The following is a 17,450-nucleotide window of genomic DNA, read 5'->3' on the forward strand; positions in this document are numbered from 1 at the left end:
ATTCACAATATTATTCCCGAGCGTCCGGCTAGTCAACAATAGTAACTCATTCGCGGTAGCACGGCTCAGCGTGGGAACAAAACCCGTTAATGAGCGTGTCGCTGCGTCGCAAAATGGCAATCCATGGCACTATACGCCTCTGTTTGCAGGGTATCTCTGACGCTCATGCGCTGCGCATCCAGGATGGCAGCCAGTTACAGGGCCGCCAAGGGCGTAGCGAGGACATCCAGGCCAAATCAGCAATGTTCGCACCGAAGTGTCTTTTCGATTGTGGAAAGGAATTCTAGAAAAAATCCAGATAATTTCCGGCGCAGGTGGCTGTTTTGGTCGGCGGTGCATGGCAGTACGAACAAATTTCGGGGGGGGGGGGGTCTGTAGTCCGGTCAGCCCCCCCCCCCCCCTGGCTACGCCACTGGTGTGAGCCACAGTTGAAGGTGAACAAGAACAAGATGCAGCGCCCGTGTGTCCAGTGTGCTCGTCTTCACCAGAGCTAAACTGCCGCCTTTCAACACGCTTCATTAGAGAGTTTTAGTGCCGCGGCCCCAAAGCGGCTTGGGTACGTAAGCCCTTGCGTTCCTTTGTATTCTCCGACACTAAAACTCTCTATTAGAGAGTTTTAGTGTCGGGGCCCCCAAGCGGCCCGCGTACGCACGCTCTTGCGTTCCTTTGTACTCCCAGCCGCATCCACGGAGAATACAAAGGAACGCAAGGGCTTACGTAACCAAGCCGCTTTGGGGCCGCGGCACTAAAACTCTCTATTATATTAACACGCAGGGTGGGCGTGCGAACACCGACGCAGGAGAAGAACGAGACAACACAAACGCCGACTCGATGAGTCAGCGTTTGTGTTGTTTTGTTTAGTTTTGTATGTTGTCATCGCTTGGCCACTTGCAGGATATTTTGGGCGCGCTCTCGCATCAAGTAGAAGTCTTCTTCCTCTTGTCCTTCGAGCTACTTGATGACTGTGTGAGCGCTAGTCCTGTTGTATTTGCTGCTTCGATGTCCTCGTTTTTTCGCGCTGCCTCAAGTTATTCGCAAGTTGAACTGAGTCGCCCAAACCTGCAATTTGTTGCTATGGTATTAAATGCGGAGCACTTTAGGGGCCCGGGCTGTCGTATGCTGTCGTCGCCTGGCGTAACGCAGGCAAAACCATGTATAAAAATAGAAAAAAAAAGAGTAAGCAAGCGAGAAATAGAGGGAGAAAGAAAGGGAAAAAATATTAAGAAAAATAGAAATAGAGAAAAAACGTAAAGAGAAAAGAAAGAGAAAACTGAAGAGAAACAAGATGGCTGCCCAACTCCGCACTTCCTTCAGGCTTGGCAACATAGGCGTGCGCATGGTTCCCCATCAGGGGGGGGGGCGAAGGTTCGTCGCAGCGCCCCCCCCACCCTACTAAGTCAATGTATGGGGCAGATTTTGCGCCCCCCCTCTTTGGTGACTAGAAGGGTCAATGTACGGGGCAGATTTCGCCCCCCCCCCCTAGGTGATTAGGGGGGGCGGCGCCCCCCCCCCCCCTGTGTGCACGCCTGTGCTTGGCACCACTAGTGCGAAGCCGCCTTAAATTTTTTCTCCTGCATCACTGTTTGCACGCCTACCTTGTTTCGCGGTGCTTACTTACCGACTAGCTCAACCTTCTGTCGTTCTACGGAAAACGATTTTTGTCCTTGTATGAGTAAATTACCCCTTCACAATACCAAAATCGCTACTTTTAGCGCGATAAGACGCTTGGTAAGCGAGAAAACGCGAGAAAGAAAACGCGGGTGGCGACGCCACCTTGAGATTCCGGCACTAATCATCGTGACGTCACAGATTTTGGCGGCGTGTGCCAGGGCCTGCGTAGTTCCTAATCGGTAAAAATGAAGTAAGTTGTTCGCTGAGGGGGCCAGAGACTTAACATACCAAGTTTCAGGAAATTTCGTTGAGCCAGTGTGGCCAAAATAATAAAAAAAGAACTTTAAAATCCGTGACATCACCATCGGAGATTTCGGCGGGAAATTTAAGTGATACTTTTGACATTGATTTTCTTATCTATTAATGAACCTATAAGGTGAAGTTAACGACATTGGAAGTTTTTAGAGTGCACTTTTATCAATCTAAACAGATTTATTGCTTCGCTTTAATGTCCCTTTAGCTCTGTTTCACTACCGGCGACGTCATTACGCAAAGTTTTATCAACCCATCTGTTCTGAACCACACGTTATCCTGTGTTAATTTCTTTTTCTTTACTTTATTCCGCAGGCTAGATGATGGCCAAACGAGTGTTCATTTTATCACCACCGACCAAGGCAGTCGAAGGCGAAGCGGCGGTGGAGACGATGCTTCTTCAACTCTTCGCCAAACCGCCTCAGGTCACCTTCGAAAACGTCCCCGCAAAGCGCGACGCCGTGCGCCTGCTGCGCGTCCTCAACACGACCAACGCAGAGCAAGTTGTGACGCTCAGTGTGCCGCATGGCAAGGGCTTCACCGCGGACACGGAGGCGTTCAAGCTGCTTCCCGGACAATCGCAGATGGTCACATTCACCTGGAAGCCAGACGAGAAGGACACTGCTGCCCGAGTGGCTGTCTCGGTGTCCACGGACAAAGGTATCAAAAGCAGGATCGTATTGCTTGGGACAGTACGCCAGGAGGCTCGGCCACGAATCAATAAGGTATGTGCAAACGGGTGCACGCAAACAAGAAACTTTTGTGGTGTCTGCCACCACCGCTTTCAGACTGCGTTTAATGCCGCACTGACACACGTACTTGTTCATCTGTATCTGGTGGCCATTCTTAGCCGGTGAAGTACAGTAACCGAAAAATTCAGGAGCCCAGACCTGCCAAGAAAATTAGGGCAAGTTTAGCTTGGCATCTGAGTGCCTGATGTACCACTTTTATTCCTTTCTTTCTTTGTATTGCATTGGGCAATGCTCGCTTCTAACTTTTCGACAATCACAAGTCACCTCGATAAAATATCAGATTGCCAGATTAGAAACGGTCGATCGCCGACTAGCCCACGACTAAGAGTGCTTCAATTATGGGAAAACTGCACAGACAAATGCGCATGTGGCCAGCGCACCTTTGAGGGCCATGTTTCTGCAGTACGTTCGCCAGCGCTGGGCTTTTCGCGTACGATGCCGCCACTGAAATCTGCGAGTTATAAAAGCTTTGCTTAAAAAGGATTGCTTGAAACGTACTACAAGGATACCTTATGTACTTTTCAGTGCCAGCAACGGTGGTTCATCAGGTTCGCTGTGATAATCGCAGCGATTTCATCAGAACCTCGGAATAATTTTTAACCTCCTTGGTGCCATGGTATTTTCTTGGGTACCTTGATTGTAGTCTTGTTTGAGATTAACCTCGAAGAGATTAGTTAAATAATCATCCTGGATGTAAGGCGGACTCCATTAGCAGCTAAACAAGATTGGTTTAAAATGATCATTGCTTAGCATTAATGAAACGGGCCTTAATTTTGTTCTGTGCTATGGTATGGCCACAGATGATGGAATGCGTCAATAAACAAATATTTCAAATGCCATGAGTTGACGCAAAAATTCAAGTAGAGATTTAACGTGCCAATCTGGAACATCATCTTAAGTCTTCATCTATTGTTTTCATCAGTAAAACTGTTCTTACATTTCTTAGCGAACTTGCGCAACTTTCAGCGAATCTGTCTATCTAGCCGCCTACGACTTTGTGCTCTCCTGGCTGTTTTGTTAATGGTATGTATACCAAAATTGGTATGGCATAACATGACTGTAGACGAACATGCTAAATGTCAGGTCATAACATGAAAGTCATGACATGCATGTCATGAACGGCATGATTTACATGTCACGGTCTTGCTCTTGTGGCCATTTCGTTAACTTGATGTATACTAAAATTGGTATGGTGTGACAACAGTGTACGCTTAACATAAGTGACAGGTGGTAATGTGCAAATCATGCCACGCATGCCATGTACAGCACAATTTACATGACATGTTCTCGGGGGGCTCGCGTCTGTTTAATTAAATGGATGTATACCAAAATTGGCACGACAAAACGTGTCATTTATGTTCGTCATACAGACATGTGGTAACATGAAAATCGTGATATGCATGTCATGCACAGCATGATTTACATGCCATGCTCATGGTAACGCTGGCAGCCGTTTCGCTAGCTGGACATGTACGAAATTGGGTAGTGCGTGACGTGACTGTATGACGAACATAAATGACAGGTGGTAACATGACAATCATGACATGCATTTCATGTACAGCATTATTTACATGCTACGCTCATGGTGCGCTCGCGGCCCGTATGCTAGCTTGATACAATACACCAAAGTCGGTTTTACGGGACGTGTCTGTACGACTAACATAAATCACAGGTGGTAACATGACAATCATAACATGCATTTCATGTACAGCATGAGTTACATGCTATGCTCATCGTGTGCTCGCAGCCGGTTTGCTAGCTTGATGTACACCAAAATTTTTGCGGCCAGTTTGCTAGCTTGATAAACACCAAAACTGTTTTTGTGGGACATGACTGTACGAGGAACATAAATGTCAGGTGGTAACATGACAATCATGACGTGCATGTCCTGTAGGGCATGATTTGTATGCAATGCTCATGGTGCACGCGCGGCCGTCTCACTAGCTTGACATGTACCAAATTGGTTAGTGCGTGACGGGACTGTATGAAGAACATAAATGACTGGTCATGCATTGTATGTATCAGAATACGAGCTTCATTATCATGGTATATACCATATTGTACTTGCATGCATGCATGACAAGCATGCGATATATAGTGGACTAGATGTCATGACGTGAATGACTTCCTGAAGGACAAACAGGGCGATGTACGCAGCTCTTTGCTGGCTGCTTCGCCTTACATCGATTCCCACAGTGCGTGGGATCTACCAGATTTTTTATGACAAGAAACGGGAGATGGGCTACTTTCTTAACTTCTGCGAGATGCTGTTCTTAGCACATAATTGTTCTATCTTAACTAAAAAAAATGGACTTCTCACATTTGTCGTGTCCCATTCCATAATGAAAACGAATTTGAGGAGCAGTTATGTCTGAATGGTTTCCAGGTCTGAGGAGTATAACGCAAGCGTGTACTTTGTCATCATTATCAGCCTAGATTATGTCCACTGCAGGACGAATGCCCTTCTCAACGATCTCCAATTTGACCTGCCCTGCGCAAGCTGTTTCCATTTTATGCCTGCAAATTTCATCACCGCCCCTAACTTCTTGTAAGCCAGTGAACAACATTAGAGAGATTGCATCTCCCTTTCTCGATCCCAATTCTTTTTTTGCTTTTGTTGTGTAGGAGCAGGTGACAGCAAATTCTTTCTCTTGAGCTGGTCAGCTTCATCTGTGGCTTTTATCAAGTCTTCTATTGTTTGAGAGAGCTTGCTTTGTTCTTGCCTTGGTGATTTACCTACAACTTCAGGACGGTGGTTCCCAAGAATTTGTGTTATTTGCATAGCGTTACTTTCGCTAAACTTCGTGCTGCGTATCCTAATTTATTTTTTGCAATTACAGAAAGGAGTACCGAGGTCAAGTGTACTCACATCTTCGCAGAAGCCCAACTCGACCACTGGGCCTCTAAAAAAGGATATGCCTAAAAAAGCAGTGCCAAACGCAGTGCAGCCCACCAGGAAAGCTACTGCTCCACCAAGACTCACTGTTCCGATAGAATTCAAGACACATTGGAAGAAGCGTACCGGTTGTGAGAACAAGCGCCCTGCAACCGTGAAGTCGACTGCGCCCATCAGGCAAGCGCCCTTGAGGTCATCTGCCAGCACCCGCCCAAACGCTGACAGCCAGCGCGTTTGCCCACCTCGTCGGACCGCTCTAAACAAACCCACAAGCAATGCTTGTCCCAGGACCGATGCTGCTCGGGCTGGAGTTTCTCTTGCGGCACATCCCGCTCATACATGCAATAAAGAGAAACTTCAAACTGAGACTGTTTCGTTAGAAGCAATCGGGAGAGAAACTTTCAGCGGTGCTTTTGGCCTTCCCGAAACTACGAGCCAACTGTCTGACGGTAGCCAGGGTCACATTGGGGCTGGCCATGCCCTGCAGTCCTTACCGGGCACCGGAGGCTTTAGTGACATCTCTCTTCCGAGTGAACCTGGTGACTTCACGCTCCGAGGAGAGACACATTGTGCACAAGCTGATACGGGAGCCATTTCGTGCCTCCAGACAACCGTTAGTGCTATGTTCGAAGGCAGTTTGGAACCCACAAGTGCAGCTTTCAAGGACAACTTGAATGTCGAGACCAAAGATACGGCCAACTCGGAGGAAGCGGTTCATATTGGCGAAGGAAGCGACCCCATTCAGAACAACACTTTCGAGCTCGACCTGAGCACGCGAATGGACATGCTGTACCAGCAGATAATCGAGAAACAAGCCTCTACACTCTAAGGCAAAATTACCCCGAACGAGGAGTAACGGAGCCCAATAGGCCCGCAGATGAACGGTTAGACCGTCGTAGGAGCAAGCGGAGAGGGATGCGTGCCGTGTGCAATTCAGTTAGTCTGCAAAGGGAACAACGGCGCGGGAGATGCAGGCCGTGTGCATGGATACGTTCCGTGTGCAAACCGTTGTCAAGGGAGCTAATCGTCCTCCTCACTCGGGTCAGTCTTCCATCTTGTGTTTGAGCTGGCGTGTTGCCGGTTAAGTCGCGCTCAGAGTTCGCCGATCTAGGACCTACGGCTCGCTGCCTATGATACAGACGTATGCATGGATGAGTGTGTCGTGCTGCTTTTACGTTTCGCCACACCCACGAAGTCTGGAGCTGCTCTCGACACGTCGCGACGCCGCGCTGTATATCTCCGGCGCAGTCACGGCACTGCGTCGCCACCGGCTAGGAATGGCGGCCGAGAAGACTGTAGGCCTATCGGACTTCAATCTGACTCGGGGCACAAATCGGCGCTGGATTCTTTCACAAGTAAGTGATCGCTTTTTATTCTGCCGTACCTATCGCGTGCGGGAAACTGATCGCGATTATCGGTAACGGACTCGATCGTGTTGTATATCGCGCGCACGAAATGTACCGCGAGGGCCGGCTTGGGCGTGAGCTCGCCTGTGCTTTGTGACCGCCTGGATATTGGCCGCCGTTGTCGTCGCCTGGCCGGATGTTCGCTCACCGATGATTCACCGTGGTGATGAGCTGCAAGCTCGCGATATTAGCAATATTAGGCAGAGGCCTCGCCGCTGTTTTGCGACTCGTCCGAAACGCTGTGCGGCAGCAACGAGCTCGATTGTATGCCGCGCGCTTGAAATGCACCGGCATGGGTTGGCGGGTGCTTCAGCTAGCCGACATTAGCTGCGATTCGGAACTCTGCGGAAAATGGTCGCCGTGACCTTCGGCTTCCTCGACGCTCGCTCGTAAGCAGTTCGCCGGCGTTCGAGGCGTCGACCCCGCTTTCGCTCGCTGCACTGTACTAGTGCGCGCTCGAAGAATTTGGTGGAAATTGGACGCCGTTATCGTCGGCGTCCCCTTCGCTCGCTCGCTAGCAGCCTGGCGCCTTTCGTGGCGTCGGCTTCGCGTTGCGGCTGACGGGCTTGCTCGAGTTGTACGACGCCGCTCGCAAAAAACTCGCCGGCTCGCCGGCACGGTGGTTGGCGGCGCCTCGGCGTGATGGCTGCGGCCGCCGCACTTGAAGTGTTTGTTGCGCTGTGCGGCTTGAAATGCGTCTTTGATGACGTATGACATCACGGTGAAATTATTTACATGCCATATTTTAGACGTGTGTTTTTATTTAAGCATTCGACACTATCAACCACCACATTCTTTTTATGCAGCTTCAAGCAATAGGCGTAACTGGTCCTGCACTATTATTAATAAAAAACTACCTACTCAATAGAAGCCAAATTATCAGTCTGTTAGGTCATAAATCTATACTTAAAGTAACGAATATAGGAGCACCTCAAGGTTCTATTCTCGGCCCACTACTTTTCATTATTTACATAAATGATTTGCTATCTTGCCTTACCAGTTCAGAATGCTTACTGTATGCAGACGACACAACAATTGTTAACACTGATAAATGCCTCCAATCTCTGACACAGAAACTAAATGATGACCTTTCAGGCTTGGCTGCTTGGTGTATCCATAATAAATTACAAATAAATCCCACTAAAACGAAATTCATTGTTTTCCACTTTCACCAACGTGAACATAATTATATCCCGCCAGTATTTCTAAATCAATTCGCAATTGAAGCAGACGATGAGGCGACCTTCTTGGGAATTAAACTGGACCGTCATTTGAAATTTCATTCGTATGTTGCATACCTGCGAAAAAAAAAATGGCTTACGGCATACGTGTTCTAATTAAATCCCACGATATATTTTCCAAACCCACATTACTTTCATTGTACTACGCTTTTATTCATTCTCATATTAATTACTGTATCACATCTTGGGGCAATACCTACAGCAGTCATCTCGTCTCCCTTCAAACTATGCAAAATCACTCTACTAGAATACTTACCCACAGTCATTATCGCAGTGATGCTAAAGCACTCCTGCATGCCAACAACATCCTAACAATCGAGAACACTTTCAAATATAATCTAGAAATACTATTTTTCAAGCAAATAATAAATCAGCTTCCTTTGTTTATAATCCCTCCATCAAGTCTAGAGAATACAAACTTGACAAGGTTTGCACAAAATCACAATTTTATCTTACCTATAGTTAATACTAACTATGGCAAACAAACAGCCCACTTCACTGGAATCTATTTCTGTAATACTATACCTTCAGGAATAAAAACCTCGGAATCAATCGGCATATTCAAAAAAGATATGAAAACTTTCCTCTCATCCATTTCATAATCTGGATAGTTTTGGTCACTTCTATTACTCCCGCTCCCTTTCGTGCCTTCTCACAACCTAATGTTAACGCAGCATCGCATCATCATCCTACATTGCTGATATCAGATGTCTCTGTTTAGTTTTCTTTTTCGTAGTTTATTTTTTAACATTTTTCACCATGGTAATTATCTGAAAACTGTTTAGGAGAGTTGAATTACCTCTATTTTTGATGTTGTCTAATTTCAGTTTTTGTTGCTACTTTCTGCTAATGATTTTCTTCAGTAGAACTCCTTTTTTCTTTTTTACCTGCGATGTATTTTATTACCTGTTTTCTGCACCACTGTTTGCTCCACCAATTAATTGTTTCTATATTCACTACTGTAGGAGGTCCCGATTCAGTCTCTGACTATGGGACCTGCTTCTTTATACAAAAATTTTGTAATTGATTCGATAACTAAATAAAACGATTTCTGATTCTGATTTCACCTTGCACATATTTGTGATGTACGTGCGTCTTCGTCCCTTCTGTGACGTGTCGCAGAATATTTGCAATATTTTTGTGCTTCGCAGGGGTGAAATTATTTGCGTGCCATGTTTTAGACGTGTTTTCGTTCACATTGCACGTATTTGCACAGTTCGTGCGTCTTCACCCTCGCTGTCACGTGACTAAATATTTGCAATATTTTTGTGCTTTGCAGGATGCAGCCGTTGCCCACAACGAGCAGAATGCTGTGTGCCCTGGCGCGTACAACGCCTGCCATCTATCGCTTCCGTTGGAGCAGCTTCACAGAAAGGACTGTGCGAGATATGACAACGCGGCTGAACCTGTATTGGACTTTTTGTAGGGAATTCAATGGAAGAAAGCAGAAACTTCATATGTATAGAAAAAATAAAACGTTTCATTGTCTCACTTTTGTCTTTCGTTGTCGCATTGAATGCGAAAGTAGTGACATACGCATGACTAAATATTCTTTTGCGTGTTCTTTTCCGCGGCATTTGTTGGTCACCGCGGAAAGAAACACGCGAAAAAAGTATTAAGTCTTGCGGAGAGTAACTGTAGAAAATCATCCCTGGGATAAAAAGTTTTATCCGAATGGAGCGTTTGAGTGGACCGACCGTTGGTCCTTGCGAGGTGCAACTGCGAGGACTAACGGTTGCCCGGTAAGGTGCAAATGTGAGGACCAAATGTTACTCCATTGAGGTGATCTGTGGGGACTAACAGTTGCCTGGTAAGGTGTAAATGTGAGGACTAAATGTTAGTCTATTGTGGAGACTAACTGTTAGACCCGGTGCCGTTAGTCCTTAAAGGGATTAATGGTTGTGGCAGCCCCATTAGTCCCCAAAAGGACGAACCACACACCCTTTTAACACCCTTTTGCCTTAGAGTGTAGTGGCGCACAGGAAGACGCGACCGATTCCGCTGGCCCGAAGCAGTTGGACACGAGTGCTTACTTGTTGTCACTTTATGACGAGCTGTGCGAGACAGTCCAATCCGTCACTGGTGGACAAAGTTTTTCCCACAGCGATGATACAAAAACGCCGCTGCTCGCCGCCCAAGCTCCCTGAAGAAACGGACCGAGAAAACTCCCTGGAATACCGGATTCGACAACTCGAGCTCAGTGGCATCTCGGGTAAGCCGGGAAATGCATCCTGAAGCATCCACGACTACTGGGCTTGGCAGTGCCGCTTTTCAGTACATGCCGTGTAGTCGAGCCTGTACCTGTGGTCCTGACATAGATTTTATTCTGATGCGAAATGAAAAAAAAAATTGTACAAGGTGTTTGATACGATAGCATTAAGCATTGTTTAATGTAAGTGTGTTTTACGAGCTTTTATACTTTTATATTATGTACGGGATTTTATACTTTTATATTATGTACGGGATTATGTCAATTACCCGAATAAAACTATCAGAAATGGTGGTCGAATACGTATTTCTGTGTTTACATTTTCGTGGTTGAAATTACTGAAAATAAGCAAGAGTAGAGCCCATGTAAGTCATAAACACATATATTTCAAGTCTTAAGAGTTTCCTTTTTTTGACTGGTCCATTCATTCACGTGACAGCTTTATATTTGAACCGATTTAGTGGACCTAAGCGCTTTGCTTATGTGTCTTACCGGTAGCTTACTGGATCCAATGAACATAACTCGTGAATAGAATCCCCGATTCATTGTGTATCACTCCGGTTCAGCTTTATATTTAGTATCGCAAACTCGAGAACATAGAATCTCTTGCGATACATACTTGCCAACATGGTCAGAGGCCAGGGCTTGAAGAAAAGCTCCAATTCAGGTGATCTTGCTGTGCCTACATTCTGATCGTACGGGAGAGCATTTGCACCGCCACAGCTAGGAGTCACGTGACGTGAGCAGAAACGTCACGCATTACGTCATACCACCGCCGTGACATCTGTATGGAAACCATGGTTTTACCTGGCTTTGAAGAAGTATCGCTATTTTGCCGGCGTTAGTGGAGGGGGGGGGGGGTATCTCGCACTTGTGGGGGCCGCCGGTAACCGTTACGCGAGCACTCACTAGATGACGCCACCACACCGCGGAGCGTCGAACACCCTTTCTCTGCGCCCTCGCGCATTAGCCCCCCTCGTTCTCCCAGAGCAGCGAGACGGCTTTTCGAAGCTAGGTGCACAGCAATAATGTGGTGTCAATAGATGGCTTGCATTGACGTCACGGAAACCACCATGTTGGAGCACCAGCACGTGGAGACGCGACGTTTGTGATTCCACATTAATGCTATCAAAACGTCACATGTATGTTTTTTTCGATATTCATGCACAGAGACACTCCTGTCATGTCGTTTTCACATTGACGCTGTTTGTGTGTCATCAAAACCACCATCGTGGAGTACTAGTACATTTAGAAGCTGCGTCCATGACGTCACGTGTAAGCTATCTATACGTGTTTCGCTGTTCTTCGAGAACCTTCGTGTTCCCATGCGGACGATCACCAGTGACATGCCGTGCCGTTTCGCGGTTGTCGCTGTCTTGCCCGCATCACTACTGCCAGGGTCGACAGCGACGTGCTGCCCTACGAACGACGTCTTACGTGACACTTCTGCCAAGCTCACGTGACCCGCGAGCTATTGTGCATATACTCCTTTTAAACGTACATGCAAAGATGGAGTAGTACTGATGTGCTCACGTGCGACCACCAAACTATAAGCAGATGGGGCTTGTTTACACTAACTGTATAGACACGTGCAAATAGGCGTAGGGGACAGGGGCGTAGCCAGAAATTTTTTTCGGGGGGGGGGGGGGGGGGTTCAACCATACTTTATGTATGTTCGTGCGTGTGTTTGTATGTGGGCGTGTATATATACGCAAGCAAAACTGAAAAATTTCGGGGGGGGGGTTTGAACCCCCCAACCCCCAACCCCCCCCCCCCCCTTGGCTACGCCCCTGAGTAGTGTACACATATACCTGTGGTGAATGGAAGTGCACCGAAGCGTGTATGATAATTTGATTTGCCTATATATTGCAACCGATCGGTTAGTACGTCAAAGCTATAGTGTACTAGAATAGTCAAAGCTGTCAGCTTCAAGCCCAGTATTTCGGCATTCGATTCTGAAAGCAAACAGTGGGGGTGAGGAGGGTGGGGGGCTGGAAAGGCAAATAAACGACAAAAAGAGAGAACCGTCAATTGCATAGTGGTCTTGGCCTGCAAGCCCACTTGCGCGCCGGAAAGCAAGCTTTACAGTACTCTACAAATTTCGCGGTCATTTAAGGGGGCACTGCAGGGTAAATCGATTAAAAAAACCGATTTTTAATTTCATTACTAGAACTTTGGAGGACGCTTGAGCTTCGCTGCCAAGAGTAGAACGCGATAGCTTAATCGGGCCCCGTGCGCATCGCCTTCTCAACTGCTAGCCTTGCTTCGGCTCTGGGTGCATGCCTAGCTCAACCGTACCGTAAGGAAAGAACGACTGTGCGCGCAACATTGGTCGTTTCAAAGTATCCTAGAATGCTGGCCCGTAACCAGGATTTTTTTTTCGGGTGAGGCCCACTTGCTGAAGGCCTTGACTATTTGAGAAAAACACCTATTTTCATTATTTATTTTCGGTGAAACACCATGTCTCACCAAAACTCACTGTTGTGTTGAATTTGTTCACCAAGTTTCATGGCAATACTCTTTTTTTTCCCTGAGAGTTACATTTAATTTTACGCCACTGCGTGAAGTTGGGTTTTTAAGTACAAATAAAGTAACAAAGGCTGCAGTGAAAAAATTACACCAAGCAAGTGATGGTCAAAAGCATTCTTATTCAAAACACAATATTTCACAATAAAATACAAAGCAGTCGTCGAGATAGAAAGCTCAAATTAAGAGGAACCATCACCCTACCATAGCCCCTTAAAGGGGTCGTGAACCACACCTCAGGCTTGGGGAACGAACACGTCCTGCAGAAAGCATATACTGCTATGAACAGCTCAGCGAAATCTTGCCGTCTTAGACATAGGTCGGCGAAAAAATTGGAGCTCACTCAGACTCACTCAAGACACATATTTTGCTCCGAGGGCTCACTCGGACTCAGACTCGCCAAACTACTTTTCTTCAACCGGACTCACTCGGACTCTACCTCACCAAAATATTACTCGCTCATGACTCACGGCTAGATGTGAGTCTGAGTGAGTGGACTCATGAGTTAGTTTGCCGACCTATGGTCTTATGTGGCAAGGAGAGTACAGAAGCGGAGCGCGAAGTTTTCATTTTCTCAACCGCGCTCTTTTCGAAGCTGCATGCGCAAGCTATTTGGCGCCAAACAATAGGTAGCATGCTATTGGCCAATAGTCGACAGAAGTCAAGAGCGGAGTTTGGATCATATGCGCTTCTTGCGAAGGAGTGCCGGCGCCGTGCTCCATAGTCTGCTAACATTACACAGTAGTATTGCATCTCGCCGCTGAGGTGCGGGAGTTGGCCGTGAATGATGCGGACGTACGATGAAGAACTTGGATTGATTTACAATAGGTGCATTAATAAAATAGGGTGAAAAGACTGCAGATAAACATAGTTTCGGCCGACAGCATATCGTACGCTGCGGACCACGGCCAGGAGAACACGACCCGTCTTGCGATGGTTGTGCTTCCTGTAAAGCTCTACAACACGTCACTCCCAGCCAATCAAGAACTGGGGCGAGATGATGTCACGTTCGTCCAATTGGCAGTCCGAAACAGGCGGCGTCACTTTCGGCCAATGGGAGACCCAGAGCCGTGTTGCCGGGGGATTGCACTCCTTGCGGCGTTGATTCAAAGAGCGCGCGCCTAGAGATGCAATGCCTCCTTGCATCGTGTTGCATCACGGCGAGGCCGTCGTCCCAGGGTCGATGAACGTAGAACATGAACCACGTCGGCTCCGGCGCAAAGGGGTCGCTCACAGGATGACTCATACTCCCATGCCTCTGAGGGGATGCCGCACTTATTTGCTGAAGAGCTGGATGCTGTAATGGTGCGTAGTTCGTATCTAACAGTAGCCACACTAGCGCGCGCAGGAAGCGCGACGGGAGAGAGCGATCGTGTTTCATCACGCACGCTGACGTAACTTCTTTCCCACGTGCCATCCCTCCCTGTGTGGCTTACAGCGCACTCGTCGGGACGAGAGCAGAGAGAAAACCCTCGAAGCGTGTGGCAAATTCACGTAACTCCGCTCGTTCTTGACGGATTCGATAAGCTTTTGCAGCGATCCATTCGTGAGGCAGTAAACTCCGATGCTGAGGTTATTCGATCATCACTTGGAAAATTGATCCAAGACACCTTTATATTAACTTCAACAGGTTTTTAATTAAATAAAAAGAAATCACATCGTTGGGGGATGTGGCTACAGGCACATGTATGGTTCAGAGCCGTCGGGCTTTACTGATCATGTATATTAGTTAATTAGTCAACAACATTAAAAAATTATAGCAATAAAAGGCACGAAAAACTATAGACAAAAGGGCAGAACAACGCGGTTCTGTCTATAATTTTTCGCGCTGTTTATTACTATGAATATACGCCAACTAGCCCAGCTTACCACTCTCTTGAATTAGGAATCATTTTTCAAATATACGCTTGTAGGAATACTTTAAACTTTAAAGATTTTTATAGCATGTTCATGAGGGGACCGCAATGTTGTCTCCACAGAAATGTATTTCGCGTGTTTTTTTTTTTTTTTTTTCGTTTTCGAAGAAACGCTCGAAGCGTTAAGGACAGAAGGAAAACAACGCCATGCGCTTGCGCGTTTGATATGCAGAGTTCCCCGGTGCATTTTAAACGATCGACGTCAGCCTGCTTACAGGTGAAGAAACAACATGACAGAAATATAAATAAATAAAGAAAAAACACAAAAAAGCGGAGAAACATTTCTATCGATTGTCATCGTCAGTCTGTTGCTTATCATATGTGGATGTATAGTGGCGCTCTATTTTCGCGACGAAAATTCCCGATGCATATATTTTTTATGACTCGCAAGCAGGCTTAGCGTTTCGTAACGCTATCGACAGAGTTGAAAGAAAGGCTAGTAGGCGCATATATAGTGATGTCATGTTTTGTTTTGCTCGGCGTATTTCGAAGGTTTTTTGTCAGAGTCCTGTAAACGCAGCGGTTTGAAGAGCGTCGCAGAAGCACCGGGAATTTTAACGTGAATTGAAGAACGCGTTCCACATCGTGTTGTTAAGAGCGCGAACGGAAGATAGCGGGAATGAAAAGGAATTGACAGGACAGCCGCTCAAATTTGAATAGCACGTCGACGATGTCACATGGCTCCCTTTCAGGGGCGTAGCCAAGGGGGGGGGGGGGGGGTTCAACCGCGCCTCCCCCCCCCCCCGCCGACGTTTTTCAATTGTGCCTGCGTATATATATACACGCACACATACAACTGCACGCACGCATAAAGTATGATCGAACCCCCCCCCCCTTCCCGAAAAAAATTTCTGGCTACGCCCCTGCTCCCTTTCGAAGCAATTTGTGTTGTTAACGAATACTTTCAATATAGTGGTCCAGGCTAAGGACTGAATAAAACAAGCTACGCACACAATTCTAATTACACACTACACGGAGTATAAAATAGGCTTATTGAGTCCGCGTATGTTTACACAGTGATGAATATTAATTAACGTCGTAAGAAAGCAAGCTTGAGCTTAACGCTGTGTGTACAACGCCACTGACGGGACGCTGCAATCTACCACTGTTGTGTAGCGCAACTCGTCTCTTTCGTATCTATAGACTAAAACGGAGACAGAGACAAGAGGTGGCAGCTTTTGGTGACTAAGTGCTGTCGAAATTAACATACTCTCTCCGTTGTTGCGGTCGTCTTGACGTTGTTATTGTGCCCGTAATTATATCACGCAGTGGGTGGGTTAAGGTTTCCTAATGTGTCAGTTTGATTCTTCAGACACTTCCTCCGAATCTGGCCACTGTCGTTTGCACACACACACACACACAAAAAGATGAAAATCGGCCTGAACTAGTTATCCCAGTAGGGCGCTCTAAGACGCTTAATTCTCATGACGGCCGTATAAGCGCCGTTTTTTACGATTGGCAGAAGTACAGGTTCTCTTTTGCTTGTCTCTATAGACAGTCCATAATCTACCTTTCCAGGTGCCTTGATTAACACAGGCGGTGGCTTGATTCACTTACGTTTCGTACGACCCAGGGTTTGCGTAACGTGAAACAGTATGACGGTGTAGAATCAGAGGCACTTTCGGGATTAGTTAGGAGGTAGGTGACAAAAGTCTTTTATGCTCGTCTTGTTCGCTCTTCGTACTTAGATTGTCGCCCACATTAGAAAGGAACGATTGTACAGCGATTGCATTCTGCCTTAATGTATTGAGGTAAGAGAACTGCATGTGAAGGGACGATTGTAGTGGCGTGCTAGTGAAATGGTTTGTAGATTGGACGAGTGAGACTTCGGTAGTGTCTGCCGCTACGTTCTTTATATAGAAGGCAAATTTCCATAATGCGCAAGGCCTTACGTGGTCTTCGTTAGAGGTTGGCACTCTCAAGAATTGCATTCATTCGCGCGGAGCTCTACGCAGCTTAACAAAACCGGATGCTGAATGCACGGCGATAGCCAAATATTCAGTTTCTCGGAGTGGAAAGAAAGCTTACTGGGAATGTGTGGGCCATATGGGCATGAGAACAGGTAGTGCAGGTACAGAGCAAAACGTACAAATCAAACAGCGACTTTAGGAAGGCTGTCTCGAAACAGCGATTCGAACAAAGATATTTGGTTTTACAAGTTGTGGGCACGCTCCAAGCCTCCCCCCCCCCCCCCCAACCTTTCTTTCAAAAAGAAAAAAACAAAAGAAACGAAAAAGAAAACGAAAAAAAAAAATTGGCCGCGTATCTGCGTGCTTCGCTGCAAATGTCGTGTAAAGACGATAGAAGAGGCGCTGTGTGAGATATGGACGCCATCTGGCAATACGTCGGGAAACATGAGTGCTGTGTTGCGTGCTGGTAGTCCCGGCGCAGCAGCAGGCGAAGACCGGCGGTGACCAACGCGACCGGCGGGGACGCCAGCAAGCCCGAAAACGCGGTTTGGCGCGAAGCGCTGAAGCAGAGAAACGTCCGCACTCAACGAGTACTCTCCACACACTCTTTTATTTACACGTCGCCTGGGTAAAACAGGAACGCCAGAGCGGCGCCCACAACCGGCAGCCTG

At 47.0% G+C, this 17,450-nt stretch overlaps 1 protein-coding gene across 1 annotated transcript in view; it reads left to right on the top strand.

Moving 5' to 3' along the window:
* LOC119398940 (uncharacterized) overlaps positions 1-17,450 on the top strand; it is a 495,264-nt gene that overhangs the window by 427,538 nt on the left and 50,276 nt on the right. Inside the window, exon 2 of the mRNA XM_049417473.1 lies at positions 2,239-2,648. Within this exon, the coding sequence (XP_049273430.1) occupies positions 2,244-2,648 (405 nt within the window). The 5' untranslated portion in view covers positions 2,239-2,243. The remainder of the gene's footprint in view (positions 1-2,238; positions 2,649-17,450) is intronic.

The sequence above is a fragment of the Rhipicephalus sanguineus genome, chromosome 7 (assembly GCF_013339695.2).
Source record: "Rhipicephalus sanguineus isolate Rsan-2018 chromosome 7, BIME_Rsan_1.4, whole genome shotgun sequence".
In the NCBI taxonomy this organism is placed as follows: Eukaryota; Metazoa; Arthropoda; class Arachnida; order Ixodida; family Ixodidae; genus Rhipicephalus; species Rhipicephalus sanguineus.